Source organism: Carex rostrata, chromosome 23 (genome assembly GCF_964058835.1).
Source record: "Carex rostrata chromosome 23, lpCarRost1.2, whole genome shotgun sequence".
Classification (NCBI taxonomy): domain Eukaryota; kingdom Viridiplantae; phylum Streptophyta; class Magnoliopsida; order Poales; family Cyperaceae; genus Carex; species Carex rostrata.
Window position 1 is genome coordinate 1,020,851 of NC_135940.1, and position 15,880 is coordinate 1,036,730.

Sequence of the window (15,880 nt, forward strand, 5' to 3'; positions counted from 1 at the left end):
TTTTGTTTCCAATTGCTGAAGGATTAATAAAAACCTGACCCGTTCGGCCAGGCACGGCTCAGTACAATCACACTACAACCCACCAAACATCACAACACAAACCAAATTTACATGAACCCGGTAAGAAAGAGAAGAAAAAAACAAAACCAAAATTAGAAACAGACATAAACACAAACCAACCCCCCGACATCAACACACCCAACAAAACCAAGCCAAACCAAACCACCCTCCTAAATTTTTTTTAAATATACACAACTGAACCTTATCCTTAACCTTAACCTAACCGCAGGTATCAGTTAGAGAGCACACACCTCATTTCATCGCACCCGGCATGTTGGCACGGCATGGGAAGAACACTTTGGCCCGGGTATGGCCCGGCAGTTCAAGGTACGGGAAACCCTGTAGTCAGGAACAACCATGTCACCAACTCCACTGCTGTTCCCCTGTAAGGGTTCTAGGGTTTCAACTACATCACTCATGAGAGGCCGCGCTTTAGGGTTATGGCTGAGGCAGTAATAGGCGAGACTACATGCCTTCTGGGCCCCACGAACCGAATATTGGCCCTCCAGCCGTGGGTCGATGATTTGGAGGAGGCGGCGTTTGTCATTTAGCTTGGGCCGGGCCCAGTCAACCAGGCTCTGCTCCTTGCTGGGTCGGGTCTTGTCGACCGATTTGCGACCCGTTAAGAGCTCCAATAGGACCACACCAAAGCTGTATACATCACTCCTTGCTGTCAGATGACCTGTTTTAATAGAAGAGTTTTACATTTAGATAAAATGTATTTGTAGAAAGTAAAAACTAAAAACTGGATGTTCAAAACAGCATCTAATAGGTGGAAATACTAACATGGGACATGAGCTTAGATGCAGTATCTTGGATATAAGCAGGCCTAGATTACACCTTTATTGTTTTTTCCCTTATAAAGATTGTAACTATCTTTTGTTTATTCAATGAAATACAGTAGGTACTATCTTTTGTATTGAAAATAATGTTGTGAGGTGCAAAACATCTGTTTTCTGAACAATATAATTCACAAAAGCCCTTCTTTGATATTGAAATTCTAAAAGTCCCTTTTCTTTCTTTATTTGCGAAATAGTTAACGCTAAAATAACCCAAGTAAATGAAATCTCTCTATCATTAAAGTTAGAAAAGTGATTTAATCAACACTCAGTTAACCAGTAGATCAAATGGTAAAAAAGCTGGGGCTTTACTGTGCTTAAAACTTTTTTTTTCTTTTTGGCAAAAATTCACTTTTTTCTGGGGATTGCAAAAGCTGTCGTTTTCAATACAAAAAGTTCCCTTTTCTTGGTTGGTGAGATTTAAAACTAACTGCTTAGAGCCGAAACAACACAGAAAAAATGGATTGAGTTGATGTAGAAATTAGCAAATGTTAATTGAGACATGTACAGTACCGGTCATGACATATTCAGGGGCAGCATAGCCATAGGTACCCATGACCCGGGTTGACACATGCGTTTCATCCCCCTGTGGGCCCGCCTTTGCAAGGCCAAAATCAGACAGTTTTGCTGTATAATCCTTCAGAAAAGAAAAATAGCATAAAGAACATGTCAACAAACTATTTACAGATTCTACAAATGCAGCATAATTTATGAGAAGTGTTACTTACAGAATCAAGTAAGATATTAGAGGTTTTAAAATCACGATATATGACCGGTCTCTCTGCATTGTGAAGAAAAGCGACCCCTTTGGCTGCGCCTAGTGCAATTGACATTCTAGTCGACCATGGTAAAGGAGTAGCTGTTTCTGTACCAAAAGAAAATATGAAAATAAAACATAAATCAATAAATCGCTATGATTTGTGTTTATGATTCTGTTGTATATAATTCCAAATACTTCCATTCAAGTAAAAAAAAATCATTTCCCATATTTTTAAACATTCAACCTTACGTATTAACATTAGAGTAAATAGAAAGTAATTTAAATTGGTACATAATGTAATATGCCGAATGTGAATTATAAATCACAAATAGCACAAAAATGTTTTTCACAAATAGCTAATTTGGGTAATAATTGGTGTTGCTGATATGGTGAAATGCTGAGTGTAACAAATAAGAAGTTATTTCATGCTGAAGAAAAAAAATACAAGAGAGACAACAGCAGCAGCAGCAGCAGCAACAACCAAGCCTTTATTCTCAAACAAGTTGGGGTAGGCTAGAGATGAAACCCAACTGGAGTCACAAAGCCAAAAATTGATACAAGAGAGGAAAAAAAAAATTACTTCTGAATAGGTGATTTTCAAGACTTCCTCTGAACATGAATTCATAGACAAGAAGCCTATGATCATCCTCACAACAATACCCGATTAATTTCACCAAATTTGGATGCCTAAGCTGTCCCAGAAAATTTACCTCGGTCTGCACAAAAACAACTTTTCGTTAACAAAATTACAGCATTTCTTAGTGAATTCTTTTACATAAATAATGAAAACGTACACCAGTGGCAATATAGGAGGTCCCAGCTGTTAACGCTTTTGTGTTTGCTTATGTTAAGGGTTAACATGTGGGCACTAGTGGCACCATAAGAGGTCCCGGCTGTTAATGCTTTTGGTGTTTGCTTATGCAGTCAATTATCATGACTAAAGAGCCAAAAATCTTAAACTTATTATCATACCAAAAAGGTAACTAGAAGTATATATTAAGAGTGAGCCTATGGTACTATGCATAAGCGCATATTGGCCCGTACTATGGAACTATATCTCCATTTTCAAAGTCCAAATAGTTGATCTGAACCATTCAACGTGATGAAAATGTACTTGCAGACTAAATTTATATTTTGTAGAAACCTTTTTACTATTTTTTAGATAGGTAGAAAATCACTACTTTTGAATGGTCTAGAATCTTTATATCAAGTGATTTTTTACCTATCTAAAAAAATTCTAAAAATTGTAAGATTTGATCTACAAGTACATTTTCATGTGGTGATTATGTTAAACGGTTTAGATTAACAGTTTGAACTTTAAAAATGGAGATATTGATCCATAATACGGGCCAATATGTGTTATACATAGTACCATAGCCTCACTCATACATCAGTATCATGCTCAGGAATATAATAAGTAAACTTACAAGCCATTCCCTATGACCTTGATGTCCATCCTTGTTAAGCACTTTAACGGCAACGGGCAGAGATTTCAACCCAACGCGCACATTTTCATCAATATACCCTTTGTAAACCGTACCAAAGCCCCCTTCGCCGAGCACATAGTCAGGCCTGAAGCTCTTGGTGATTGTCTCCAGTTCAAACAGGGAGAAGGCAATCACATTGGTGTAAATAGAGATGTTCTTTGAATCTTCTAGATTCCTTGGGGTTGACGGGTCGCTGATGTCAGAGAAGGTGCGTGTGTGCTTCTTGTCATGTACTTGAAACATGTGGAGCTGTTGCACTGTCCATTATTTGAGAAAGGAAATCATTATTTGCATATTTGCATTTTTTTTACAAGTAGAATCGACAAGTATCATGCATGCCCTGGTAAATTGACAAGAATACAGTATATCTTGTACTACATATACATACATACATACATACATACATACATACATACATACATGTTGTCTATGAGTAACCCTTGGTATGATTCTTTTCTGATTTATCCAAAATAATACCAAAAATGCCCCTTGTATGTGAATTGCTTTGTATATGAAAGTGATGGCTGAGGATATTTTTCATATTTATCATTGTATGCAATGACATTTCTAATTTTGCAGGAAGCATGAAATTGCCCCTCTTGACAAATCAGAAATGACACAAATATCCCTGGGGGTAACGAGATGGCAATTGGCAATTTTTTGAATTAAGGCATAATTAAAAGGTATACTTTTCTTTTTTAACATACAATGTTTTGCCATACTTTCTTTATGGCCATTTGCCTCACCAAAAAAGAAAGAAAGGAAAAGAAAACTCACTAAAAAAACCCATTATTTTTTTTTTTAAAATGAGCATATTATACCAACCAGTTGTCGATATTATATTTAAAAGCTATACTTCACCTATTTAGAAGGTACTCTACAAAAGATATAACAAGCTCAAGGAATGCAAACCAACGTAGAAAGCCTTGGTTTTTTGCAAGAGTACATGATTATAGCCAACATAACCTTTGTTTAATACTTAAAACTCCCATATAACAATAATAAAGACTAATTAAGAACTATAAATATTGATAATACTATTAGCATAGATAGAACATGGCGGACCAGAAGACAGCAGTATTTTGACTTTGTTAAATTATAAAATGCCAAGTTTATTTGACACTGTAGTTTTTCTCAATAAAATAATTTCAGATCTGCTCAGTTTTTGCATGCAAATAAGCCACCTTTTCAGTTGAAGATTTGACTTTCTAAAAATTAAAGAAACTAAAATTTTACAGAAATGCCTGATAATAAACCAAAATTGGAGGTAAAACAGTACTCAGAGCTATCTAAGAAAAGGAAACTGTGTTCTCTAAATATCACGGTTTATAATCAAAATAAGGATATTTGATGGCTAAAATAGTCAATTAATTAAATAAATCAATGTAAAAACAGTGATAGCTGAAATCGCAATGTACCTTTTCAGAAATTGGAACCTTTTCTGTTCACTGTTTAGCTAAACAAAGAAACAATTAATGCTGGAGCATGTAGGGTTTTCTAATCAATATTCACATCTCAAATAAGTACGAAACTAAATCACAAATTTTTCCGGTTTCACATGCAATACAACCAATTTATCGCATAATGTTTTTTTTTTTTTTTTTTTTTTTCTCTGAGAATCCAAATTTAGATAATGCAGCACGTAAACCATCAAAGTTCGGAGAAATCCTGTCAATTAACTGAATTAATATTAACAACCATGGTATTCCAAAAAAAAGGTCTTACCACAAGTAGAAGGAAAAAATTTCACCTAAGGTAAAACTAAAAAAATAAGCACCCCTCTCTCGGAACCCAAAGCAAAGAACAGAGCAAATTTGAAGTAAATTACTCGAAAGGACCGAGTATGAAGCAAATTTCCAACAAAATTGATGAGAAATCCAAATAGAGTGGGGTGAAGAAAGTAAATTTGGGGCAAGAAATGAAGAAATGAAGAAAAGCTGAGACCTTGAGCGTGAGCAGCGACGACAGCATTCTCTTCTCTTGTTCCGCAGTTGCCCATCTCTCCTCTCTTTCATTCTTCGATACTTGGCTTCATGCGCCTCCTACTTGGAATTAAATAAACACAAGCGAGCGAGAGAGAGAGAGAGAGAGAGAGAGAGGCGAACAACAAATGGATAGAGAGCGACTGAGCAGAGGTGAGAGCGAAAAGTGAAGTGACAGAGCGATGGGGATTTTATGAGAGTGTATGTTTACCGATACATCCTTCTGAAAATATGAATTGTGTTTCCTTAGTGCTTATATTTGGGCCTGGCTTAGAAATGTAGTTTGTGCCGTACAAAACTTTTTTTTTAAGAATTCCAATTTGCACTTCAATTAGAAATGATAATGTGATAATTACAACATCTCGTAGAGTAATCACTATTTTTTCAAACTTATTTTATTAGAAATTTTATTGATATTATTACAAATATGCAAAATTACACATGTAAGAGAATTTATTACAAATATCACACATTAAAATATTTCGTGTAATTAGAACGTATTGAAATCGAAATTCATTGAAAAATAATTATCAAGTTGTTGATATGGCGAAAAAAAAAATTTATAATGACAGGGAAGGAGATACTCTAAGAATATAATATTTGTCATGATTAAGAATGTTTTTCTTCTAGTTAGTTTTATTACACTTACTCTTTTTATTTGGCAAAAATTTCACTTGATGAATTATTTATTTAGTGTAGAGCTTATCAATGATTAATTGTAACTAGTGTTGGTAAAATATTCCAATTAACTAATTACTTGAAATGTATATTAAATTTGTATATTTTAAAAAATACAAAAAAATATAGGAGACAATAAGTACTTCAGGTACTCTTACGTAATTAAAAGGGAAGTTGTGGCTCCAAATCTCCAATGGAGTGTGTACCCTTTTTGGGACATGAAGGAGTCATTTACCGGTGTGTTCTTTTGTTTTTTACTTTCTCTTTTGGTGGCTTTTTCCTTTTTTTAACCGCCTTCCCACTACTTCACCAAAAGACAAAATAACCTCTCCATTGCTTGCATGAATGGACATGTAAAGTAAAAATGAGATTTCTAACTTTTTAAAATTATTAAATTATCAACCAAGATTCAATCAATAGTTTTGACCCAAACTTTTTTTTTTTTACTTAGAACTGACAATAGAACAAATAATTACTTTTGTTTCGTGAAATATAATCAAATGTAGCGTGACTTGTGCTGAAAAATTCAATTTCAAAACTTCATTTTTTGTGCAATCATAGGTCACTGGAGGGAAACTTTCGACTGAAACTGGAGAGTATTAGTACTGACAAAAGATTATACTGCTTCTTTAATTAAGGCGGAAGGATTTGGCTTCTGTGGAGCGTGAGTTTCTTGTCTAATGGGTTGAAGAATTATTAACACATGAAAAATATACGATTTTTTACAAAAAAAATGAATATATGACGTGTATATTGGTGATTGGATTAAACGATCCGTAACTGCTAGCACGCTTGAATGGGCTGGTAAAGGTACTGTTAAGGAGCAGAGCATGTACAAACGGAAGTACACAGAGAGATGTTCATCTCTCCAATGCTTAAAAAAATGGAGGAATCGGTACTTGTAAAATATTAGCGAGTTTGGCTAATATAACATCAGTATCATTTCAACTTATATAACACCAATTCTAAAACTTATCAAATCGACTTCGAACGACTAATCCAAACCGTTCAAACCGATTACATTATGAGTGATGCGTTTACATACAAATTTTTTATATTTTCGAGTTATTTTAGTATCAAATCAAGCAGTACAAATATTGAAAAATTAATGTATTAAAATTAATTTAAAAACTCACACATTTGACCGCTTGACTTGATATTAAATAAATTCGAAAAGTTATAAATTTTGCATGTAAACGCACAACTAATGAAGTAGATCGGTTTGAACGGTTTGGATTCACCGTTTGAAGTCGATTTGATAAGTTTTAGAGTTGATGTTATATAGGTTGAAATGACACTGATGTTATACTAGCCAAACTCAATATTAGCGCATATAATGTTCCCAGGCCAAACAAAATTTGATCATGATACAGCTTCAATCGTAACAAAAAAATTATGGAATATAAAGTTTGAGCTATTTTAATTTTACTTCCAATAAAAATTATCATGGAAAAAATAGATTTGATAAATAACATGATAAAAATTGCAATCATAAATTCTGAGGGGATCGCATTTTACAATCGAATGTTTGACACTTGCCACTTTGATCTCACAAAACCCTTCATTATAAACCACAGGAAATTTGACATGTCTAATTCGAATTACAAGGATTAAAAATAATTTGACGAGATTTAAAATTATGATTCATATTTATAATACATTGATAGTTTAAGAAGAAGAAAAAAGAAGCCTTGCACAATGGAGTAATGGACAATGGTGCGTCCGTCATTAATAATGTAGTTAAGAATCACGAGTTAGCGCCATGAAAAAAAATAGCAAAAGCAGTGGCAGTGGCAGTGGCAGTGGCAGTGCGTAATTAACTGGTCATGTTTTGTTTTGTATTCAACCTAGGAGTAGGGGTCTAGGATATATATATCAATATCATATCAGCCTATGAATGAATAAAATTATATTATTATATTTATATTTATATATCGATCGTACAAACATTGGGACAGTTGCAACGATAGCCACGTGTCACAAGGGTCATGCTGCTCCCCCAACTGCACGGTTTATGCAAATTATTGCACAATTGCATGGTACCAAACAAAAACAAAACCAAACCTCGACTGCTAGCTTTACATCCATTTCAATGGTTCAGATCAGATCAGATCAGATCAGATCAGATCGGATCTATTCCAAATAGAATATTTTTCTTGGCATTTAATTCGAATTGATCATCTCAATTAGCTCTCGATTTATAATTTGTAGGGTCTTCAGCACTGGAATTTTTCCACCATAGCCATAGATCTCATGGCTGCTATAGCTATACTAACAACCAATATTCATTTAAAAAAATACAAAAAAATAAAAATAATGAGGTCCCATTATGCCTTCTTCCCCCCCTGATTAAAACAGGCAGAGAGGATGCATGGCTCCATAACCTTTCATTTCATGCAATGCTCATTTGCAACGCTGCATGAATAATTTCACAAAAAATCACCAAATCCACATATACAACTCATCAACCATGGCATGGCATGGCATGTCATGGCATGACTTGACTAACTTATCATGATTCAATCATGTCACGTGATTTACTAAAAGAATGAATGCAGGTAGAGGTGTAAACGATTTTCGATCGCACAAAGATACATTATTAATTAGGTGAATAAATAAGTTAGAGACATGCAAATCACATCAGGCATTATATATATATGTATCAACATTAATTCAACAACTTGGACAATTAGAAGAGGTCATCTGGGGCAAATCATGACGCGTGGCATCGCTACATTTGTTCTCCCTCCTGTTGTTATAATAATAATAATTATTATTATTTTAATCTTCCACGGCTTTTGTTCGCACAAAATGTTTAATTTTTTTTTATCTTCTTCGCATGCAATTCACTAACACTAATAGCTTCGCAGTCTCTGTTGCAGAAAATCCTCAAGGAAAAAAAATTCTGATTTTATCGGTGAAAATAGGAAAGGGGCTAGATGAATCAATAGGGAGTTTAATCGTAATAATCTGCATTAGGATCATCAAGTGATTTTCGTAAAAAAAAAATAACATAAAACGAATTTTAATTCTAATAAGTTTCGCATTCAAGCAGGTGCGAAATCCGAAAATTGAGATAGGAAACGGAATAAATAAGTTTTATGTATAAAATTATACTTTTTAAAGGACAAAATAAAAAAAAAAAAATCAATTTATAAGAGGTTTTTAGCATCCTTTCCCCTCCATTTACTTTACCTCTGCATTCAAGAACCAATTTAATTTATACGAATTCGTATCCCCTCAGGTTACCTGACTGAGTAGAATTGAATCGGATGGTCCAAAAATGAATTGGCACACATTTCAAAGCACAAATTAATAATCCTGCCCCTCTGTCATTCCAAATTCTGACCGACTGAGAGTAAATCTGAGCTGTCCGTTTCAATTGTGTTGAGTCAGGTACCTGGGAGGATACGGATCCATTTTATATCTCTACTGACTAAAAACAATTTCTTCTTTGTGTTTGCAATTAGCTAGCCTATTAGTAATTGAACTTACACGTACAGTAACTTCCAATTCCTCATGTTGAGAGAAACCTCTTGTGGGTAATGATGCATGTCATATTAAAATGATGATGTACAAATAGCAAGTCAATGTGGACTTGTTTGCTTAAGCAGCAATTTTAATAAAACATGCATGTTGCATTAATTGTTGCTTCATTTTGTGGTTTCTTCTTGTACAGAGGTGACAGTGCACCGTCTCGGGCTGAGGTTTACCAGTGCAATTGCACTGGTGCTTTGTGCACGTACAGAGCCAATTGGATGATATCAGTTGACTTCATATTTCAATGAAGTGTTCCATTTTTATATACCACTTTTTTGTCTTGTTATTTGAGTTTTTGAGAATTGGAATGACATGGTTAATTGGCTAATTACTAGAAGAGGAGAAGTTGTATTTAATTAGTGCATATAATAGGGAATATTAATTGTCATTGGTTAATGTAGCTGGAGTATATATATTATGATAAAGAACCAATTAACCTCTTATATATTTCAGTTTAATATTTAAACCATATTTATACTTCTTACAATAATGACCAATTAATTATATATATCATCTAGGACGGCCAATAATATTGCACGTTTAATTAATGTCAACTTCTGATGAAGTGATAAGTGATAAGAAGTAGATGCACATAGAAGGATACATGGATATAGCCACAAAAGAAGTTGTCTCAATTAGCGGGAGCTGGTGCACATGTGCTCTACTGGGTTCGACTGGTGGCAATCGATCCTTATCGATCCGGACAGGTACTCGAGCCCAAACCAACCAGTTCAATTTCTCTCCAGTCGCTGCTAAAAGGAGAGGATAGAGATCTTAATTAATTACAAAATAAGAAAGGAGAAGGGAGAAGGGACAACGCACCTGACCCAAAATCTGATCTGGTGGAAGACTGTGGCAGAGAAAATGACCCGGCATTCGTGCATAATTGACACCATTACAACAATACATTTCGTGCTCAACTCGGGACAATTACCATGTCTGACAGTCTGTCAAAATAAAAACAAAAAGCTTTTGTGTTCTTCTGGTGAATTGTCGATGCTCTATCAAGCAATCAATATTTATCAACAGTTGCACTTTGCCAAAATATTATGATTATCAACCACTATTATTGTAGTAAGGACTTGCCAAACTTTTATCTTGTCGTATTTGTACGACTTATTTTAAGATACCTCTCAAATATCTATCAGCTGAAAATTTCCGACTTTTTTTTTAAAATACAAAATATTTTAATAAAAATAATCAAATTTTAACTAAAATTTTAAAAATATTCAAACCGTGAAAAATATCTATGTTTTTTTTTATAAACTCATTTTTTTATAATATATGTATAATATATGTATATGTATATATAATATAATATATGTACGAGTCCGGCTAAAGTCATAACATTATAATTTTAGTTTAAGTTATAACGAGTCAGTTTTTGAGATTTCAAAGTCTGAATAGTCGATCCGAACCGCTTAACATGATCTCCATATTAAAATATGCTTGGAGACCAAATTTCTTAGATAGGTACAAAATTAGTAAATCTGAACCATCTAAAATTTCAGAAAAATCAGTAAAAATCAGAAGCTACCGTTGGATCAGCGATTTTCAAAATGGCTTAATAAATAGTAAAAAATTTCAGAAAAATGTAAAATTTGGTCTCCAAGCAGATATTAATATGGAGAAGAAGATGAACGGTTCAGATCGACTTTTTGGATTTTGAAATTTCAACTTTTCACCAGAAGCATTTCGGCCCATATGCTAGAGGAAGCGCGTTAGCCGTACTCTATATATATATATATATATATATATATATATATATATATATTCACAATGTTAACTGGGAAACAAAGTATTAATTGGTCAAACTATTTGATAACAATTAATAATGATGATAAAACGGTATCTATGCAAAAAAAATTAATTAATGAGGATAAATTTGCAAATTAGTCCCGTATTTTTTGAGCTTATAATGTATGATACGCATAGCATATATGATATTACCATGAGTTAATAACCGGCAAACTTTGCGCATTCTTCGATTTAGAATTAGAGATTAAAAAATTTTGAACGTGCACAACTGACAACAAATATTGCTTTGATTTCGGGACCCCTTTGAAGATCGTGCACAGAAAATAATTTTCTGACAATCGAAAGAGATATCAATCAATTCATTTAAGCTTCGTTGATTTTTCTAATACAACAAATAATACTTTTTACATTCGTATCCTTATACGCTTCTAAAATTGGGTGAAGTATGTATAGGAGATCTCTAGAGTTTGTAAATGTCTTTTGTCTGATTTAATTTAATAATGAGAGAGATGACTTACAAAAATTTTCTAAATAATTAATTAGTACATGCATCATTATTACTCATTGCTATGTTTTGAAAATATACAAATATAATCTAATTTCAAAAGACAAAAAAATAGATCTAGTGTACGTATTAAAAGATCACTAATGAAATATATTTTTAAATGAACATTTTTAAAGCATATGTTGACTAAGTACTTTTTTAAGTCAATGTTTGTTAGAAAAAAAATTCATAATTTATCTATTTATTCATCAGTAGTTTTAGTCGAAATCTTTAATATTTAATTATCTCTATAATGAAGTTAGGTAGTAATAAAAAATAAAAAAAAATAAAAAGGTATGAAATTATTGAAAACATCAAAAGCTAGCTAACATGTATACAGTATACTGATATAGAATATTAGAGTTCTCAATGGTACATAGGCAAAAGATTCGATTTCTATAATAAAATAAAATAAAATAAAATCACCAGAAATAAATAAAAAAAATATATATGAACAAAGGCTGTTTATCCATCAAACACATGGCCACTTCTCATGTTATTGTACAAGTTAATAATTGCTCTCATCTTGTAGTTTTGTATTTGATCATGTTAGTTGGCTTTGGTTTGTCCAGCAAAATTTGTACAAGCTCATGTTGGGTCTAACTCTAATGCATTGATATGAAAAAAAGCGTAATTTAATAAGCACCACTTGTGCATGTATTATTTATTTATTATATACAAATCCTTGTCAGGGGATTCTCCCCATGCAAGTGAAGGGAAATTTTTTGTCCTTTTGCTCATATAGTCACATGATTTATCAAACTAGGGTTTTACTTCCAATTTTCCATACCCCTCAACTAGGGCCTAGGGGTGGTTAATGAGCGAGCATGAGCGAGTTAGGGTATGCTCGTGCTCGCTCATTAAGTAAATGAGAGAGTTGTTAATGAGCGAGTTTAAATGAGCGAGTTATGAGCGGCTCACGAGTTATGACTTATGACTCATAACAAAATTATATAGTGTGCCCACGCATAATAAAATTTGTTAAAAGTCATCATAACAAAATTCAACAAATTGTCATAATTAATTTAAATAAAATATAATAAAAATCCAACAAAAATATAATCATATTACAAAAATCAATAGTACCATCAACACTTCAACAGTAATACTTTCACAGCCATCGTTCAACAAACAACAATAGAATATAACAAAAATCAACAGTATCATCCAACAAAGTGAAATACTTTCCCAGTAGCATCAACATATTACAAAAATAGAATAACTATGCTCACTATCTATCAATCTTAATGAGGCAAGATTGATGTTACACAGAATTACACAGGATTAAATGTGGCAGGGATTAGATGTGGCAAATTTTGAATGAGCGAGTTATGAGCGAGTTGGGTCATGCTCATGCTCGCTCATTAAGTAAATGAGCGAGTTGTTAATGAGCGAGTTTAAATAAGCGGATAAATGAGCGAGTTTAGGCGAGCTTTTAATGAGCGAGTTATGAGCGGCTCACGAGTTTAAGAGCGATTTACTCACCCCTACCCTCAACTCCCTAAGGTGTTTGTCGTCTTTGAAAAGAGCAAAATATTATAATGATAAATATCTAACATAAATTTAATTAAATCAAATTTTATTCTATTAAATAAAAAAATATATATAAGAACCAAATTAATAAAAACACATAGGGGGAGGGGTATGGGAAATTAATATTTTATAGATTTTATAGTAAAACATATATAAAATTAATATTTTCCGAATATCTCTAAAGACCCCTATATATACTTATATATTTGAGGCATCATGGCAAGTTCAATTATATATATATATATATACATCTTTGATCTTGGATATATATGTTATATATATGTTTGTTCAAAGTAAAATAAAGCCACGTGTAATCACATATATAGATAGGTGCATTTTTATCTTTTTTTGTCCTTAATGTAAAATTTTCTGATTAGTTTTTGTTGAAAAGCGCAATTGGAGCCGATAACACTGGCAGCATGCACCTACCACATTTTTTTATTTGCATGTTAACATTTATATAATTTTATTACGAGTGATATTATATGAAAATACGCGCGCACTGTAGGATAAGTCCAAATTAATAAAGAATGTAGCTTCTTCATGGCTTCATGCGCTCATGCAACCTAATTAATTTAATCATCTTAATTTATTGTAATAATAAAATATGGATATAACTTTAAATTATATATCTCCATTCTATTATTATGCACGTTGGGTGTCCGATCCGCCAACGGCTACGATTGAGAGATGAAACTTCGGATTTGATCTCAGCTCTCCAATTACATAATTTGTCTTCTTTTGATTAAATGCATCTCTTTTATGTATAGAAGTCTTAAATTTAGTTAAAAATATACCCACCACATGTGCTGCCACACGGTACGTTACAATTTAAAATGAACAAATTCTGAAATATAGCTATATATTTATTTGTTTCCTTATTCCTTTATTTCCATATTTTTTTCTTCTTCAATTGAGAAGACTCCACCTTCCATTTTCTTATTTATTGTTTCTTTACTTCTTCGTTTCTATACGAATCACAATGGAAATCATTTTTTTTAATTTCCTTATTTTTTTTTTTTGTTTCTATACATATTGGTGTGGGCAATTTAGAATATATTTTCAATATATAATATATCAATGTGTGTATGTGTGTGTATTCTAAATTGGAAACAAAGAAGAATATAAATTGGAACATGTGTGTGAATATATATTTTTCTTATAATATGTGTGTGTGTGTGTGTATACATCCTATACATACAAACGATAACACTTTTTATTTATGTTTTTTGATATCATATTATATGTTGATATTAAATTGTTGTATGATATTTGATATTATATTCGAATCGAGCTATTATTTGATATCATTGGTACTTAAAAATAAAGAATCATCACATCATCGAATTGTTATCAGAGATCACGATTAAAGTTAATTAAAAATACATAATCATATAAATATAAATTTTCTATTAACATGTGTTTTAATTTTTAGATAATTATTATTTTCATTGATATATTTGTTTCTTATAGTATGTCTCCGTTGCAACGAACGGGTATGATACTAGTAATCTATATGCACGCACTGTGCATCATTAAATGCGATTGGCGTGCTTCCCTTGATTACACAGCGTTTTCTTGGAATACTGAGACTTCATTTAGTGTTGACAAGGCAACTTTCCATTTAATTAAATAGTATGAAAGTTTATTTATAATTATATATGCATGACATGGATGTACGCTGTAATGCACCCCTAGAGGCTAGAGTTCATTGAAGATGCTGGATATATAACTGTACCGGTGTACCGGTATGACGGCAATAGGATGCGTTTTTAAAATACTACTAGATGATGAGATGGACTTGGGTGAGACGCAGAGTATAAATAGTGTATAGCAAATGAGTTCACAATGCATGTTCTTCCAATTGTTTAGTTTCCATCAAAACTTATTTCTTAAGTTTTACTTCAAATAGAGGTCCATTAATTAATGTGCATATAAATATATATATATATTTTTTATAACAAAAGAACTCTTAACAAACTTTGCTTTCATTATTGCAATATAAAGTTGGCAGTTGGGAAAGTAGACTTATGCCAAGAACGTGGCATCTTAAACCCATGTCAGTTCAAAACTTATTTTATTATATATATATTTTGTGTAGAGGGAAGCTCCAAGATTTAGAAACAATTAAGAGAGGTCAACAGAAGAATCCCAATTTAAAATTCTATTTAGATTAAATTAACTAAAATGGTCCTTCAAACTTTTGGATTTGTACAAATATTTAGTTCAGAACAAAGTTGGAATTCATATTTTAGTACAGTGTTAGTACAATACCAATTATATATAGCATTAATTGTAGCATGAATCACATATATGATATATATTAGTACTAGTACAGTACCAATTAAGTCCAGCTTATGGAATTCTTTTTTATATGAGCTTTTATAATTAATTAAGGTACGTAGTAGAAGAGACGTGCTAGCTAGTTAGGATATATTGTAGTTTACTTTTGTTAGGAATATTTGGTTATATATGATATAAATAAAGCATCAAAAATCAGTTCAATATATATAGTGAGTCATAGACGACAGTGGCGAAGCTACATATATATATATAGAGAGTCCGAGGAAGACACTTATCTCTTCCTTTAAAAATTTTACAAAATTAAAAGTTTGGTACCATCTGTCATGAAATTAATTTTTTCCTACAATTGATCCATTGAAAGAAATTCAGTAAAGAAAAGCTCTTACCATGCGTGT

General features: G+C 32.4%; 1 protein-coding gene across 1 annotated transcript; it reads right to left on the reverse strand.

Moving 5' to 3' along the window:
- LOC144574603 (Protein kinase superfamily protein) lies at positions 1-5,301 on the reverse strand. The gene is made up of 6 exons (XM_078324601.1): positions 5,091-5,301; positions 3,087-3,403; positions 2,240-2,375; positions 1,628-1,764; positions 1,413-1,536; positions 1-742 (listed from the first exon to the last, which is right to left on the reverse strand). The coding sequence occupies exons 1-6, from the start codon at positions 5,143-5,145 to the stop codon at positions 318-320; spliced, it is 1,194 nt and encodes a 397-aa protein (XP_078180727.1). The 5' UTR covers positions 5,146-5,301; the 3' UTR covers positions 1-317.
- Between the last annotated feature and the right edge of the window lie 10,579 nt (positions 5,302-15,880).

Bases quoted from the DNA above. Each gene is read 5' to 3' on its own strand.
- LOC144574603 (XM_078324601.1), bottom strand. From the start codon at position 5,145: ATGGGCAACTGCGGAACAAGAGAAGAGAATGCTGTCGTCGCTGCTCAC. The intron at 1,765-2,239 runs GTAATTTTTTTT...CTTTTGGTACAG, and splicing joins TGAAAATCACCTATTCAGAA to AAACAGCTACTCCTTTACCA. The intron at 1,537-1,627 runs GTAAGTAACACT...TCTTTTCTGAAG, and splicing joins CTAATATCTTACTTGATTCT to GATTATACAGCAAAACTGTC.